The 17505-nt window shown below is 37.6% G+C and overlaps 2 protein-coding genes across 7 annotated transcripts; one reads left to right on the top strand and one right to left on the bottom strand.

Annotated features, from left to right (window-relative positions):
* Nucleotides 1–893: 893 nt before the first annotated feature.
* LOC103450778 (vegetative incompatibility protein HET-E-1-like) lies at nt 894–5490 on the top strand. 5 transcript variants are annotated; one of them, XM_017336543.3, is made up of 9 exons: nt 894–1085; nt 1197–1332; nt 1668–2894; nt 3063–3153; nt 3309–3466; nt 3553–3604; nt 4041–4120; nt 4213–4306; nt 4407–5490. In XM_017336543.3, the coding sequence occupies exons 3-9, from the start codon at nt 1725–1727 to the stop codon at nt 4991–4993; spliced, it is 2232 nt and encodes a 743-aa protein (XP_017192032.3). In that variant the 5' UTR covers nt 894–1085; nt 1197–1332; nt 1668–1724; the 3' UTR covers nt 4994–5490. The 5 variants fall into 5 exon arrangements, with proteins under 5 accessions (XP_017192032.3, XP_008388376.3, XP_070680110.1 ...); XM_008390154.4 differs by having other exon boundaries at nt 909–1085; nt 3060–3153; XM_070824009.1 differs by having other exon boundaries at nt 947–1085; nt 1453–2894.
* A 568-nt stretch (nt 5491–6058) lies between these two features.
* On the bottom strand, nt 6059–9954 carry LOC103450779 (uncharacterized). Of its 2 annotated transcripts, none has more exons than XM_008390155.4 (12): nt 9753–9954; nt 9403–9668; nt 9065–9138; nt 8886–8980; nt 8525–8622; nt 8349–8432; nt 7978–8058; nt 7772–7855; nt 7553–7648; nt 7378–7460; nt 6908–6996; nt 6059–6740 (listed from the first exon to the last, which is right to left on the bottom strand). In XM_008390155.4, exons 1-12 carry the CDS (start codon nt 9886–9888, stop codon nt 6400–6402), a joined length of 1527 nt encoding a protein of 508 aa, XP_008388377.3. In that variant the 5' UTR covers nt 9889–9954; the 3' UTR covers nt 6059–6399. The 2 variants fall into 2 exon arrangements, with proteins under 2 accessions (XP_008388377.3, XP_008388378.3); XM_008390156.4 differs by having other exon boundaries at nt 9403–9663; nt 9753–9914.
* Between the last annotated feature and the right edge of the window lie 7551 nt (nt 9955–17505).

Genomic DNA, 17505 nt, shown 5'->3' with positions numbered 1-17505 from the left:
GAAAATTTTAAAATCGATTTTTTTTATTTTTTATTTTTTATTTCGAAAATAAGGCTTCTCCTGCTTTCGTACGTGCATGTCTCATAGATTTATCTTATTAATAATATAAACTTGTTACATGACGATGGGCACGAGGACTACATATATGCGCATAACACTAAACAACGGATAGTTGATTTGGTAATTTATCTATTATTAAACAAGGATATTGTTTGCAAGGATGAAGCTAGGAATTATATACAGAGGCGGCTTCCGCTCTTTTGGTACTACTTGTCTTTACTAAATATACTTATACAACATTTCTTTTCATGTTTTGGAAATTGGGGTGGGCTAGAGCCTATGACATACACTACATGACTATACTCTTGATTGTTTGCACATACGTTAGACGGTTGAATCTTAATTTTAATTCAATTTTCAGAATTTTTAGAGTTTCACTGACAACAAAATATGTCATTATATTCAATAGATTTCTTTCTTGTAACAAAATATTCCAAACTACATGCAAGTTCAATATATTCAATAGATTTATTTCTTGTAAATAGAATTTCTTACCCCATATATTGAACCACCTATTAGTCTTCTCCACATCCCTAGACTCTACTAAATGTACGGCGAATTAAGAAAATTAAATTACATTTCCAACATTTAGTCAAAAAAATCCGCCTAACCAAAAATCACACAACAAACAAGAAACAAAATAAAGAAAGGTCTTCAATTTCCTCCCACCGTATTCCAAATATAAAAAAAAAACCCGCAATATTCACACAAAACTCATTTAAACTATTCGTAAAATGCAAATTATTCTCTTGGAGATGGTAAAAAATTATGAAAAGTATAAAAAAAAATTAAAATTAAAGTACAATTAAGTGAAAATTACAAAGAAAAAAAAAGGGGGAATCAGAACAGTCCACAGTTTTTAGTTTACAATTACAAAGGTGGGTTAGAGAGAGAGAGCGAAAGATCCGTACCAATCAAGTTGTATCAGACAGCAGTGTGGTCTGTCGAGGAAAGATACAGAGAGAAAAAAGACACGCAGCGCGAACAAAGAGAGAGCGAACACCTTCCACTCCCTTCTCTTCCTGGTACGGCGCACAACCCGAGGCAGATATTTGCCCTTTTTCTCTGTTCTTTTTTGTTTTATTTTACTTTTATTGTTTCAGTTTGTTTGATTTGTTTAAAGTTCCATGCTGTAGTTATTCTTTGCTTCTCCAAGTGGGAACTGTTGTTGCTGCTAGAGAGAGAAAGGAAGTTGGAAGGGGTTGGGAAAGTGGAAATCCCTGTGATAAATTAAGATTTCTGGGGTTTGACCAAAGTTTGTTAGTGACCCAGGTGAGCAAAACTCTGCCTTTTCAATTGTACCTGTTTCAGATTTTGATTTGGTTTTTGGAAACAATTTGTTGGGTTGGTTTTTGATTTGGGCAATTGGGTTTGTCTTTTGTTTTGAGAAAGTCATATGCTTGGACTTGGGATAAGATCATTTCAGGATCTGTGTTGGGTTGTGTTTGGTTTTTGCAGTTTGTGGATGTTGTTGTTGGGAAAAAAATTGAGATTTCTGGTTCTGGATAAGGGAAAAGATTGAATTTTTGGGTTCTTCTGGTATCAAATTCAGAGATTTGATCATAATTTGAGTGTCTGAATTTTTCTGATATTTTTTGGTTGGTTAGATTTTGATTCAGGATTTCATGGGTTGAAAACTGAAAGGAAAATAAAACAGTGAATTGATGGGGACCTTGGGGAGTCCTAGTGGAGAGCGTGAGGATCATTTTTATGATACCCGAGAGGACCTCTCTTCGGTTTCGGATTGGGGTTCAGATTGCTGTGAGGACTTTAGTTCTGGTGCTTCAGGTTTCATAAGGTATGAGGAGGTTTGGGCTAAGAACCTGGAAAGTGTTCATGAGCGCCGCCATAAGTTCCTGGAGTGGATGGGTGTAGATTTGGATACGCATTCGACGATGACAGAAGACTCAGAAGATATCTTTGTTGACCGAATTAAAGTTATTGATAGATTTAGGGAAGATAGAGGGGTAGTCTTGAGAACTTCGGGATTGGAAGTGGCTTCTTGCTCAAGTCAGTCTACAGTGTCTTCTCTGTCAACTGAAGCTCGGGAGCCACTAGGAAATGGTGCTTTGGATGATACACATTCCACATCTGCAATGAGGAATTTGAACAGAGGAATGAATGTCATTGTGAATGAATTAGGTCATGATGGAAGGCTTGGCAGATTAGGTCAAGCTGCGTTAAATCAATTGGTTAATGGGGAAATTCATAGTGCACCGGCACCATCTCCTTCGATTCAGCAATTATTACAGAGAGAAGTTGATAACGCTAGGTTCTTTCTTGATACGAAGAAGAAAGTTAAAAGGGGATGGTTAAGGAAATTAAGAATTGGGATTTGTGTTGCTGATAAACATGAGGCTCCGTTGAGCCCCATCAGTCTTAAATCTGCATCAGGGGTAGGGATGCGAAGAGTCCGAGTTCATCCAAGTAAAAAGCGGACCAAGGAACTATCTTCACTATATGCCGGGCAAGACTTTTCGGCACATGAGGGTTCAATTTTGTCCATGAAGTTCAGTCCTGATGGGCAATACTTGGCCAGTTCTGGTGAAGATGGTATTGTGCGAGTGTGGAAGGTGATTGAGGATGAGAAATTCAACAAATTTGATATTGCTTCTGATCCTTCTTCTCTATACTTCAAGATGCATCCATTTTCCAAGTTAAATTCTCCAAATGTGAATAAAGAAAAACAGACTAAGGCGCAGCAATTGGGGCGATCATCAGAGTCAGCTTGTGTCATTTTCCCTCCAAAGGTATTTCGCTTATTGGAGAAGCCTATTCATGAGTTCCGGGGACACAGAGGGGAGGTCTTAGATCTCTCATGGTCAACGAAAGGGGTTAGTAATACTTTTGGCTGTGCTATCTCGTTTTTAATATATGCTACTTTACTTTTAGAGTGGTAGGAAATTGGATTTTATTTCCTATTGCAATTATTCATTGCACCAGAGTTAGTGTTGATTCACTGAACTTGATTGAACTAATGGTACCTTTTGTGTGCGCAGCAGTTTCTGCTCTCATCCTCAGTTGATAAGACGGTCCGTCTATGGCAAGTGGGATGCGACAGATGCCTGAGAATTTTTTCTCACAGTAATTTTGGTGAGCCTTGCCGCTTGTTGGCATTATCTTTAAGACTGTAGTATATCAATAACTTCGTTTATCTTGGTTTTATATATATATCGTTTGATCTCAATTCTTTTTCCCATTTTGAAGTGTTCTGCAATGTCTATCTAAAGATGCGATATTTGATGCAGTGACATGTGTTAATTTCAACCCTCTGGATGATAATTATTTCATCAGCGGTTCAATAGACGGAAAAGTTCGCATCTGGGAAATTGTTCGTTGTCTGGTTGTTGATTATATTGATGTTCGCGAGATAGTCACTGCTATATCTTATCGTCCTGACGGAAAGGTCTGTTGGATTTTTTGCTTTGGCAATGAAAAATTAAGCATAAAACTACTTGGATTTTGGTTAACTTTGTTTCTTGATACTTGTAGGGAGGAATTGTGGGTTTGATGACTGGAAATTGCTGCGTATTTAACATCATAGGTATGGAGACCTGATAGTGATTTTTTCTGAATAGTAGGCCACTATAACGCTTCTAACTACAACCCAACTCTTAAGCATAGCAGAAAACTGGGAATTCCTGATAATTAAATGCTAGTTAATCTCCTTTTTTTCTTGAAAATCGCGCTGACTTGAGATGATTATCTTGGTATGTCATTGCAAAATATCTTTTCTTTTGTTTTGTTTGGTCTGATATTGCAAAATATCTAATGTTAGATCCTTACATGCCCTTTGCGAATGTGCTTGTGATATGTTGAAAATGTCTCACGTTGAAAAAAATAAGAACATCTGGGGTTAGTGTATGAGCTCTTGCAAACCAATTTTGCAAGGGCGAGATCTATCCACGGGCCCTTACAACGTTTGCCCATTTTTGTTATTCTGTCTTTGTAGTTTGTGATCGTGGTTTCAATATTTTCAGATGACCATATGGAATTGGATGTTCAGATAAACATACAGGGCAAAAAGAAGTCACCTGGAAAAAAGATAACTGGCTTTCAGGTTTTTATGGACAAAATTTTTTAAGTTTTTTCTTCAATTTTCACTTTATGGAATGCGGTGTACAGTATACTAATGTAAATATGATTCCTCAGTTTTCTCCAAGCAACCCAAGCAAAGTTATGGTGACGTCTGCTGATTCAGCAGTCCGTGTAATTTCTGGGGGAGATATCGTCTGCAAATATAGGGGTATGCATCATCTTTTATTTATCTTCTTAATTGTTTAAAGTTATTGTTACTCCCCACCCTCCAAAGTCTTTTCATTAAATGTTTTATCATTCCTCATTAGGTCTTCGAAATGGAGGAAACCATACATCTGCGTCCTTTACCACAGACGGAAAGCACATTGTCTCAGCAAGCGATGATTCAAATGTACACATCTGGAACTTCAATAGCCAGGACATGACCTCTTCGCGATTGAGGAAAATACGGTCTTGTGAGAGTTTCGTGTCCCACAACTCCATCATTGCTATACCTTGGAATGGTGTAAACAGCTTGCCGGGAACACTTCCATCCCCCAGATTCATTGGGGATGTGCCACAAAGTAGCATTGATTATCCACTAAAGCATCTCAACTTTGATGAGAAATTAGAACAGAAAATGCACCTCTCTTCGCCCGATTGCTTCTCTTTGGGTCGGGGGTTTTTGCTCGAGTCCTTGCCAAGGGGTACCCCCACTTGGCCCGAGGAGAAGCTTGTAAACTCAAGTCCAGTCCCCGTTTCCCCAACGATGTGTAGCTCCGAGTATAAGTTTTTGAAGAAAGCTTGCCAGAGCATGTCTGGTTCTTCTCACATGTGGGGCCTTGTAATTGTCACTGCCGGCTGGGATGGACGGATTAGAACCTACCACAATTACGGGTTACCTATTCGTCGTTAAAATCCCAGAGACTGCATTTTTTAGGCAGTGGTTTTGCATCTTTGCAAACACAGCTGGTAATTGTTAAATAACCCTTGGTGCTTGTCCGATGCAGTATTACTGACAGTTTGCCAAAAGACTGCTACAAGGTGGATTTACCTAGTTTGTACCCCTGAAGATTTCCAAATGTGTAATAGTCCAGTCAGGTCATGCCGGGTGGCGACCGTTTATACGATTCAAGTGCAGTCTCACCAGGTGGCTGGGGGATTGGTATTTTTTTTTTGTATTTGATCATCTTATACAAGTCAATTATATGATTCTTTAATTTGTTGGTTTCTCAGCTCAAGAAATTCTGGATCCCTGGAAGTATACGTGTATATAGATACAAGTGTGTATGTATAGGTACAGGTGCCCGTGGGGCATCTTATAAAAGCCTGCATTTCGAAATACTGTGTTCTTGACATTCCCTTCATCAAAATTAAATTTTGGGTGGTTTGGGGGGCAGTTGCTCCAGTCTCCTTCCTCTCTCTCTCTCTCTCTCTCTCTCTCTCTCTCTCTCTCTCTCTCTCTCGCTCACATCTGAATATCAGAACTGCGAATATATCCGATAGCATTGATGCTGTTCTATTTTATTGTTTTACATACAATGATCTTCATGCTAAAGGGGGATTCGAACCCTCGATAGTTCTTTGTTTTGAACTATACCAAATACTAATACCACACAACGGATCTACCATAATATTAGGGTTAAGCTACACATAACTGACACTCTAATACAGACGAGTGGTATCATTATGGTCAATTTGGTGCGTTTAATAAGTCTGAGAGATGGAATAGCTCGTAGCTAGGATTTGGAGGATTATAGACCAAAGTGGCATCTCTTATTGATGAAACTTTGTCTAACAAGGATGGGGAAATATTGTCATGTCACTCTTGCGTTCATATGAGTCACTTGAGATCGTCTCAAACCAAACAGAAAGGACTACTACTAAACCAAATGCTAATTGGTAATACAAGTTTGGTAATTAAATTATGAAATTTAGACACAATTATCTCGAAAGACTAACAAATCGACTTCATCTGGAATTACTCCAAAATTCCTCCGTTTCATTTCATTTTTCCAAAAGTAATTCACATGTCCTACAATCAAAATACAAATCAAAGTATCAAAACTCTCCCAAAATAACCGATAAATTACAACTAAGATTAGGATGAAAATAATCATCCTAATTCATTCCCAGTAAACATGTCCTACGAACAACCAATGAGCTATGGCCTCGATACTCACCGACACAAACTCTACGCAAGTCATGTATTGTTCCCATGGTAAGTAAGGTAAATAGAATCAAATAATAAACATCCAACATAACATCATAGTTCCATTTATATTGCGGTTACAACGTGAATAACTACGGACATTTACATCTTCAGAAAGGCCACAAGTCTCCCCATATAGACTTTCGGGCCTGCAGATGTAATGTAGGGTTCTTACTCTTTGTGACAACCACTCTCTGAAGTTCACCTTCTGAACCATCCCGTTTGGTTGATCGACAAACATCCATTGTAACCTGTTTGCCCCTTCGTACAGGCATATAGATAATCCTACCCCAACCGCCACCAAGATCAGCATGACCTGTTTCATCTTCCTCTTCGTTGTTTTTGTCATTTTCATCCACCATATCAGTTTCCATAACATCGGAATCATAGTTAACTGGATTTGGTTCTTCAAATGGAACGAGATCAGCTTGCTGCGAGCTAATTGACTCATCTGTCCAGGTCAAACACAAATTCTCAGAACCAAAGAAATAATTGTTTACAAATGGCCAGAACGTTAGTATTAATGCAATAGATCACAGTTCGTAACGTGTTGGTGGTGGGGGGGGGGGGGGGGCTCATCAAGATGTTTATACTGAAGGATACTCATTTTAGAATTACCAAGGTCTATCTCGAGATCTTCTGGACTCCGTTTAGCATGTTGCTCCTTTAAAGTCTCAAATTTCATACCATCAAGCGGCCAAGGTTCCCTAAACACATTACCAAGTGCAACCATCAGAGAAAGAATTCACAACACAAAAGTATATTTGTGAATAAAAAGAACCAAACTGTGAGGGAAGTACATATTTGGACAGGAATTATTTTACTTAAGAAGTTATTGATTGGCTTAATTCAAAATGTTTATGATTGTAATCACTTACTTCAGGTCATGAACAGTTAAAAGAGTGGTTATAAGAAAGACACTAAGTTAGCCAAAACAAAACCACATGGCGAAAAATTAAACCAGAATAAAAATTAACTAAAACATTGTATAACTGTATGGGAATGGGTTTTCCGGCATCCATTGTCTAAGAAGAATATTAGAGATCCCACATTCCACAATTTTGAACATGAACACAAAAAGTACTAACCGTGGTCTTTGTCCTCGCCTGAATGCAACAAAGCTAAATTTCTCATCTTCAAAGCCACGTAATGGTTGCCCACCCTTGGATCGCTACAAAAATATCAGGGAAGGTAATATCAATTAAAGAGCAGGTTCCAACTCATAACTGGATCCGATGATTGTGGATGGGTTTAAGGACGAACCTTGAAGGCACGCTGAACAGATGTCCTCTCCAAGCGCTGAACAAAATGACAATACTTTCCAGCTTTTTCCAGCGGACATTGTCCATCATGAGAGCACTGCATAAAAAAACTACAAAATAAAATGAGAGAATTCACAGTTTTAATGAAAGCAAAGGAGAAGCTGGGCAACATATTAGTTTCGAAACAGAAAAATATGAGCTAAAGAGCTCTTATACTCACCGGAGCAACTATAAATGCACCACTCTTTTGAGTCACCAAGTCCTTTGAAGTTTCTTCAGATCCATCTTTAGATTTACGGCATTTCTAAGAAGTGATGAGTGTGTCAATTATGCATGATTGTTGAGACGCAATCCCAGTACATAAATTGAACAAGCATCTTAACTCAAAATTCATCTCAAAGAACAAATACAAGAAAAACAACTTACCCTTTTTTCCATCCATAATATATGAGAACGCATCTGAGAGATGATACTAGATCCTTGCGGTGTTCCAGGTTCAATCAAAACCTACAAAATTTTAGGAAAATCAAAGGGTAAAAATATTAGGCTAAAAATTGGAAAGTTCCAAACTGAAAATTGCCATGATAACAATTAAAACATGGATAGTGAACAAGATTCAGTATGTCTTTCTTTTGCCGCTGTTTTCAAAATTGTTTGTGAGAAGAGCATAAACCACATAATACTTGTCCTCTTTGTTAATGGCATAAACCAGAGCATAAGATCAACAAAAAAAAATTGTTCTGTCATGAAATCATAGTGAAACATGAAACTCATCCATACGCAAAAGTAAGACATACCAGGACATCCCGTGTAAGATCCCATAGTTGGCGTACTATAGTAATTCGATCCTTGAGCGATGGTATCTCTCCAAGCACATAGGACTTCACCCCCATTGCAACAAGTACAAAGATAAGTTATTATTTGTACCCAATATTCCAAGGCAAACATGGTGTTTAAAATTTATGGAACTTACAGCAATTACAAGGTCATGTTCTCGCTCTGACTTGGTGATACTTTTTGTCAATGACTGGAGGCTATCATAACTATGAATAAGTGGCAAGTTCTTCTGACCTAAAATAACCATGCCATACAGTGGTCAGATTTTTTATTGAGCTCCATGGTACTCTTTGATAATGCATGAAACATTGTAATAGGAAATTAAAGGTTTTAGTAGATTGGTTCTTTAACGACTGCAGGTTATAGACAATTTATCTGGAAATAAAGGTCGTACCCAGTGCACAAGGCTCCCGCTTTACGCAGGGTCTACTATTACAAAAATAAGTTTGGCAAAATAATATCAAATGACTAGTTTGAACATTCAAATCGTCAAGAACCTTGTGTAAGCTTCTGCCCAGCCCGCTGCATTGATTGGGATGGCTCCACTAAATTAACTTTCTCCAAGGAATGTGGCCAGACTTCTCGTAGTGCCCTATATCATTCAATTTACATCATAACCATATTCATAGTTACACACAATTAACAATCAAAAGATAACACCGAATGCGCTTATCACCAGAAAGCCGAGCCCGTGCCAGCTCCAAAATCCAACACTTTAGCTGGAGAGAACTCAGGTATCCTTCTACGAACCTGTAAAACAGCAAAACAAAAAACTTCACCAAACTTATTCCATCGAAAACCGAAACTTCAGAACAACTCTACATCCAATTCCACCATCCACACTCTTAAGCACGATAACGTATCAAACTCAAGTTAAGCACCTCATTTCTAGCAAAATTGAAAATAAATTCCTCTACTTTCCACCATTTCTCAGCTACCAACCAAATACAGCACCAATACGCATAATTCAAAATCATCCAACACTACCCGGATAAAAAATTCCCCAATTCATACCTCCTTGAGAACTCTGTGACAGGCAGAGAAAACAGCAGGCATTCTGGAAGCAACATAAGCAATGGTCTCGTCATCTCTGTAGGTGAGTCCGATATCTCCATAGTTGCTCCTGATCTTCCACCTCTGCGATTGGTCGACAGACCGCAAAGGGTCCTCAACGAGCTGCTGTGAAGTCGCCGTAACAAGCTGCGAGTTCACATCCTTGATTTGGCTGAAGGATTCCGATAGCCTCAGCACCTTCCTCTTCATGTGGGGCTCATCCTGCTCTAAAATCCCAAAACCCATAAATTAAATTTGCATAACTTACACAGATAATAGACATACATAGTTTTAGAGAGAGAGGGGGGGACCTCGGAGGTATTTTTTTATGGCGCGGCGGAGGCGGACGGGGGTTGTGAGGCAGCGCTGGGATTGTTTGGCGGCGGAGCGGAGGGCTTCTCGGGTTAGGAGCTTTTGGGCGGTCTCCGGGAGCAGAGTCGTCGCCATTTCCGGTTGGCGGGAGGAGATCGATCGAGAGCTGGGATGGTTTGAGTTTTGTTCACTTTCTTCGGGGGTTATGCGATTTTCAGGGTTTTAGCATTTTGGGCTTGATTGGGCTTAATGTGGAGGTGCATTCACATGTGGTTTGGGCTTTTTTAGAGCTTAAACAAGGGCCTTGTATTGATCAAGTGTGACTAATACAATACATTAAGCCGGTGTTCACTTAATTGTTCATATATGAGATAAACAAGCATTCTTTGGTAGTATTACCTTAGGCTTTGCTTGATATGAATTAAAACTTTTTTTTTGGATAACATATAGAGAGAGAGAGAGAGAGAGAGAGAGCGAGCGAGTTTTCTCAATTACTACTTTTTTGTGCTAGATCATCCTATATTAATGGCATTGGATTTAGTTGGAGCGGTTGCGATAGAAGCACTTTTTAGAGAAGTGTACGAGCTTGTTTGGATGTGCTTTTAAAACGACTGAAAGCATTTTTAGTGAAAATATTTTTAGAACCAATCTTTAGTAAAGATACAAGTAAATTCTGGAAAAACACTTAAAGTGCTTCCTGGAAGAAACACATAATTGGTGTTTCTTGCAAAAAGCACTTTAAGTGCTTTTGGAACCCAAAAACATTTTCATAGGTGATTTGGATTTGTCTCTTAGAAGATTGTTGATTTGGATTCCTGGTTAGCCTTACCAACTTGTTGATTTGGATTTGTCTCTTAGAAGATTGTTGGATAGTCTGAAATCCCAAGAAAGAATGGCTGGTAGAAGACTTGCTTTTAGCTAGGAAGACCAGTAACAAGCTTGATGAATTGATAAAAAGAATGCAGTTAGGTAGCTAAGGATGTCGGAGTAGAGTTTTCGGGAGGTAGTACAATGACGGATGTGTGCGAGCGAATTGAAGGGAATGGTATCCAAAGTGTTGAGAATGAGTTCCACATTAATAAGAGGAAAGACTTTGCATGAGTTTATAAGAGGTTGGGATACTCCCCATATTGCCAATTGGTTTTATGGTGGAACCTCAACTTTCTTCATAGTATCAGAGCAGGTTGTCCCACTTGTGAATCCAAACGGTCACATGTTCTCCACGTCACCCCGTTGTGTTGTCCACGTGTTAGGCTCGAAAATTCGCCACACATGAGGGGGCGTGTTGAGAATGAGTCTCACATTAATGGGAGGAGGGACTTTGCATGGGCTTATAAGAGGTTGAGATCTTTCCCATATTGCCAATTAGTTTTATGGTAAAACTTCAACTTTCTTCACAAAGGCTACCCTAATACAAGTGTTTGGGAGCTCTATATATGGTGCTATTATACAAGCGCAGGACAAGACTTTTTTCACTCTCTTTTTTTCATATCAATCGGGGACGTATGTTACAACTAATTTGTAGAGATAACTATGTAATTTTTTTTAATTGTTTCTTAAATTCTAGCTCCAAGAGTATTTTCACAGATGTTGAAAAGTTTGCGATCTTCTTTAGACCTGGAGTTCTTGATATATGGTGGAACTTTGACAATGTGCAGGAAGATGTGCCCCTAGCTATTCTCTATATACTATTTATAAGGAACGAAATAACAGAAAATTCATAAACGAGAACCTTTTCATCCCTCTGGTGTTCTCTTTCAAGACTATTGTGGCCTCACTTTGTTTAGCATTACGATAATACAGTTGAATAATATTTCTCTTTGATCACTCATAAATGTCATAGATTCAACTCTCATAATTAACGAGTTCGATATCATAATATTGTTGATCCATTTTGTACCCGACTCAGTAATCAACTGAGATACATGAAAAATATTAGGCAGAGACATAGACAGAGATGATACTAACTGTAGGGAGAAGCAGACCATATTAATTGTAGAGAGAGACGACTCAGACAATTAACTGCTCTGTGTTTGGTCTGCATGCTCAATTTGGACAAGGATTGTCTACCCTCACATTTTCGGTGTCCTTCCGTGCCCTCTTATTTGTGTGATCACAGTTAAATCATGTCAATATTTTATATTACTATTTATTTTTATCTTATTATCTCTATAAAAATAATAATATAAAATGTTGACGTGGTTTAACCGTGATCACACAAAACAAAAACGCATAGAAGGGCATCGAAAATGAGAGGCGGGCAATCCAATTTAGCCTTGGTTTGGGAATTCGTGTGTAAAAAGAGATAACAGGAAGCATTAATAAGTCCTTCTGATCGAGACACTTAATAGCTAGCTAGGGTTTCTGTAAACCGCGGCTTTATGTTTTTGGACCTAACCGTTTCACAGACAGACCCCTCCTGTCTTTCTTTGCAATAAAAGGTCCCCCTCTCGTCTTTTCCTTTATATTTATTTTGAGAAATGTTTTACTGTGACCATCGCACAAAATAATCCACGACTTTTTTTTTGTTAATTTACATATTATAATATAAGAAAATAAGATAAGTATGTTATATTTCAAGGACATAGGACATGTACTAACAAGATACATACGTATATTATATATAACATTAGTGAACTAAAAATACCACAGATGCAAGATCGGATTCGTATATATTATGGCAATAATGGAATCTCGAAAGTCTCCCTTATAGCAGCTCCAGTGTATTAAAAGCCCTCTTGGGCAACTACCAATTGAATCCCCTCCAGTGAACAGTAATTGTCTTTTACATCTCCACCCCTAAACTGAATAGTCATGGCAATATGCTAGAAAAATATTAGTATTTTTTATTTTATAAAATAATAAAAAAATAATTTTATTTCAAATTTTGGATATGATTTTAAATCGGCCTCGTTGTACCATGTTTCATTAAATAAGAAATTACAATCCAAAGTATTTGAGAAAATATAAAATTGTGGTGTAAGGTGAAAGATAATGATAAGATATTTATAGAAATTTTTTTAATTTTTTTTAAAATTTTTTTCTGATTTTTCATTAATTGTTTACATTTTTTTTAATTTTTTACATTTTTTATTACATTTTTACATTTTTTTATTACTTTTTTACATTTTTATTAATTTTTTTACTTTTTTATTAATTTTATAATGTGACTGACGTCAACCTTGCATCAGCTTGCCCAAAGGCACTCGGGCCTGCAATTCGAGCCTACCCTCTGACTCGGGCCCCCCCTCTGCCCAATCGCCCGCATGGGCTAGAGCAAGGAGCTAGGGCAATTGGATAGAAAAAGCAGCCGGTCCACCGGGCTACTACAAACACTGGACTTGCTCTTACTGAACAGAACTTTGCCGCCCAACAGATGGTTAAGGCCACAATGGACAGTAGAGGCATGCACGAAAGCAAGAAAGAAAGCTCATTTGACTAAAATTCACCTATTTCACTATTTTTCTATCTCAACTTCCTTCTTTAATTCCTCCGGCGCCATGACTAAATCCCAACTTACCAACATACTTTTATACCTTGTCTACCTATGAAAAAATTTCTGGATCCGTCCGCATGTAACGTCACACCGAAAAAACACATATGGAGATTGCAAATTTTCCTTTTGGAAAGGCTTTTGAGGACTTGGAACTTCCTTTCCTTGAACACATGCATCAGCTGTTACAGTCACCAGACTCAGCACGCATGTTCGTAGTACACCCCATCACAGTAGTCCCAAAGATACTCTTCAAAATACAACCTCCACCATCACCACATGCAACTAACTGACCCCATGCATGTCCTTAAATCTTAGTCTGCTCCATATATCATTTTCTTCTTCTAGTCCATATACACAAACATAATATATTTCCTCCACATGCATGCCCAGGAAAAATAAAAACAGATATTTTCCGTGAAGAACCAATGTATATCTTATTCCATAATTAAGTACATGCATGTATTAATTAACACAAAACTAGGGTTCCAAGAACTTTCTTGATCTCCAACCAAAGTCCACAGTTAACTCTAAATAATTCGATCAAATCATCGTTTATGTATACAGTAATGAATGCAAAATACTTGTAGTTTAAGTAATTAAGAACATTACTTGAGATCTTAATTTCAAATTTCTCTACTCTAACATGGCTTGTATTGAAAAATAATATTAAAAAAAATACACCAATGACCAATCCAATATTCTAAGAGAGTAAGACCAGCATCATATCTAATAACGTACACCTCAAAAATGATATAGAACCCAACAAAATAAACAACTTTAATTTCATTGGTCATGACTTGATTCCAACTAAGAAAACCATTCATTCACTTCATAATATATATTCATCCACATCAAAAGCCCTTCCTTTATCTAAATATTTATAGACTTTTTAGCCAAAATAGTTATTGAGATTGTCATAACTCCTCATTTTGGTCTCTAAGATTTAAAATCGATAGAATTGGCCCTTGAAATTGTCCACCATCAATCATTTTGGTTTTTTTGTGAAAAATCTCCGTTGAATTGAAGAAATCACCAGTTCAGGAAGAGGGATTTATTTGACAAAAATACCCAAATTAACGGATATTTCTCATAGAAGCACTACAACAAAAATGGGCTAAGAACACAATTCATTTGTGCCCTTTTTATTATCATTGAGCACAAATACATATTTGTGCTTTTTACATGTCAATGAGCACCAAAACCATCTCAAATGTGCCCTCTAAACAAAGGGCACATTAGTTTGTGTCGAAAAAGAAAAATAGAAAAGTTTATTTGTGCCTACAAAAATTTGAGCACCAAACTATTGTGCCTAGTTTGTGTATGTCATTTTCATGTCAAAAATTAGATTTTTTTATTAATATACAAGAGCACAATAAAAGTTCTCGTGCCCTCTAATTTAATATATTTAAATAAAGAAATCTTTCCATGCCCTCCCCCCTCTTGCTCTCTCTATTAGTTTTTAAATTTTTTTTTTTTTGCACGCAAAATAAAAGTAGCAAAACAAAAATGAAAAGAGAAGGGACATAAACCACCTAGTTTCGAACTCATGACGTAGAAGCAGTGAAGGGCATAGGGCATGCACGTATAAGTGATCTGCAGGTCCATTTGGTAATTTCTCAGCCTTAGCAGCCGCTCCACCTCTTCTCTCTCATCACACTAGCAACACCACTTCAAACCCAAACGCCTCTACCCTAATTTCTCTCTCGAATACTCGAGAGTTCTCTACTTTTAAACACCTCAAGGCCTTCATTCCAATTTCCTTTTTGTGACACAAATTTTAAAAATTGTGTCCAGTAAATAGTAATAAATAATAAATCATTCCACTTTCCCACGTGTGAGTCCCTCTTCCTCGTGCAAACCCCCTCATTTTCCCCTCACTCTCTTTCTGCCATCCCCATTCCCCACACTCAAACTCTACATCTCTCATGTTGGCACAATTATGGATTTGTGCATTTAAATTATTTTAATATTGTTTATGTTTGAGTGGTGTGCTGTGGGACCTACACACGTGTGAGTCTCTCTTCCCCATGCAAACCCTTCAATTTCCCCTCACTTAATTTTGCCATCCCCACACCTGTCTCTCTTCTCCCTCGGTTCCTCTTCTCTCTTCTCCCTCTGTCCCTCATCCTTTTCTTCTCTCTCTTGGCTCGCTTCTCCCCGAGCAACACAGCCACCACGTTCTCCGGCGACTTCGAACACCAAATCACCACCATCCTCGTCCCAACCTCACACCAAACATGGAACTAGAACCCAAAGTCCCAGAACTTATACTCGAACCTCAAATCAGAGAACCAGAGCTCCGACGAGTTCATCGCTTTTCCTACCGAGGTAAGGTCTGTAACTACCTACGTTTAATTCCTTTCGATGTTCTAAGTTGTTTTCTATACTTGCATGTGAAATTTGACACAGCCTCCCTTCTTAATTCCTAATCAGATGGAGCCTCTCTTCAAACCCTAGGCTCTCTCTCTTTACTTTTTTTCCCAAATTTTTCTAGTTCCTTCTCTCTCTCTCTCTATTCTTCTTTGGCTCCTTTTGAGGTCATAGATCTCGACTTTCCTTCTCTAATAGTGGATGGATCTTCCTTCGTCGTCTCAGCGACGCTTCCATTAACAGCTTCACCTCCGCTTGCTCGTAGTCGATTGAAGATCTACTCGCTTAGACTAGCCGTTTACTCGCGTGTTCTTGCTTGACTAGTCGATGGCACACCGTCCATACTTGACCTGAGATTTTGTTGTGGTCGCTCCGAGAGCGATGGGTTGGTTTTTTCCATTTTGTTAATGGGTAATTTTTAGTTTGATTTGGTTTTTTATTTTTGAATTTTCGATTCAATTATTTGCCTCCTATTACCTTACTCTTGGTAAGTGTGTTGATATCAGATCTCTTCAATTGTTTCTTAATATAAGTTTTATTTTGAATGGGTTAAACAGGGTCTGAGTTTGAATTATTTGCCTCCTATTACCTTACTCTTACTTATTTGGCATATTTGTGATGTTATAGGAAACAGGGTTTGAGAAATTTTTAGTAATTTTGAAAGGAAGATAGGTTAAGTGTTTATGAATTTTGCAATTCTGATTTCAAATTTTTTTTATTCTATTTTTTAATATGTAGTTTAATTTGTTTGAGGTCGTTGATTCTTTGGGTACAATGCATGTTGATTCTTTGGGTACAATGCATGTTAATTCTAAGAAGAGGAGATTTAAATCTGTAAAGTGCATGTCTCTAATTGCTCCGCTCTCAGTGTAAGTACATCTCTGCATATCTTTATCTCCTCAATTATACTTGACTTTGTTGAGTTGCCAAAGTAAAGATATTGCACTACCTTTTTTATACTACACTAAATCTGGAACATGCGAAACATTTTTTGAGTTTTAATTATCGGACAGGGCCTGCATCTTAAATTTGTAAACATCCACAATAATGGTTTGGGGCTTGATAGTTGTACCAAATCTCCTTTTTTGTTTTTTAATTCCCATGTGCATCTCCATGTGTAGACCTTTTTGTAGCTTTCTAAAGTTCGAGTTTTTCTTGATGTGTGCTTACTGTTGCTTACATGGTTTGGGATTACTTTACCTTGCAGGCCTGGGTATTATAAAAGCTTTGCGCTTTCAGATTAAGATAAGGTTTGATTATGTCTTACAGTTAATTATGATGCCCATGGCGAGGTGTAAATTTTTTTTACGTTTCACTTGTGTTCTATCAATTAAACTCCAGACCGACTACTAATCTCCTAAGTTCTTTAAATTTGTGTTTGTTAAACGTTGTAGGAAGTGACCTATTTTGAGATATTATGCATCTGTTTCTTTAGTTCTTTACATTTGAAAGAGTGAGAATCACATTAGTTGGACTCTGGACTAAATTCGTGTTTGTTAAAAGTGGCCTATTTTGAGATATTATGCATCTGTCTATTTAGTTCTTTACATTTGAAAGAGAGAATCAGTTGGACTCTGAACTAATTTTTTATCTGCTAATTTGTGTGATGATTGCTTGACATGCATATAAGAATGTTACTATGTGGTAGGCAAAAGTCTTTATGTTTCAATCACAAATGAGTGCATGTATACATAGCAGAATTACACCAATTAATCTATGCGAGGAAGGATATAGAACAACTCATCAGGTAAAGAAAAAGAATCATGATTTGAAAGTTTGGAAGCCATTACATACTCATTTCTTGCTGCTCTCTATAAAAGATGCTTTCAAGAGCTTCTTGGTAATCTAAATTTATAGTTCCTCTTTTTTCAACGATATCCAATATG

Source organism: Malus domestica, chromosome 06 (assembly GCF_042453785.1).
Source record: "Malus domestica chromosome 06, GDT2T_hap1".
In the NCBI taxonomy this organism is placed as follows: domain Eukaryota; kingdom Viridiplantae; phylum Streptophyta; class Magnoliopsida; order Rosales; family Rosaceae; genus Malus; species Malus domestica.
Note: the sequence above shows the minus strand (reverse complement) of the source record. Positions and strands in the feature narration are given on the sequence as shown.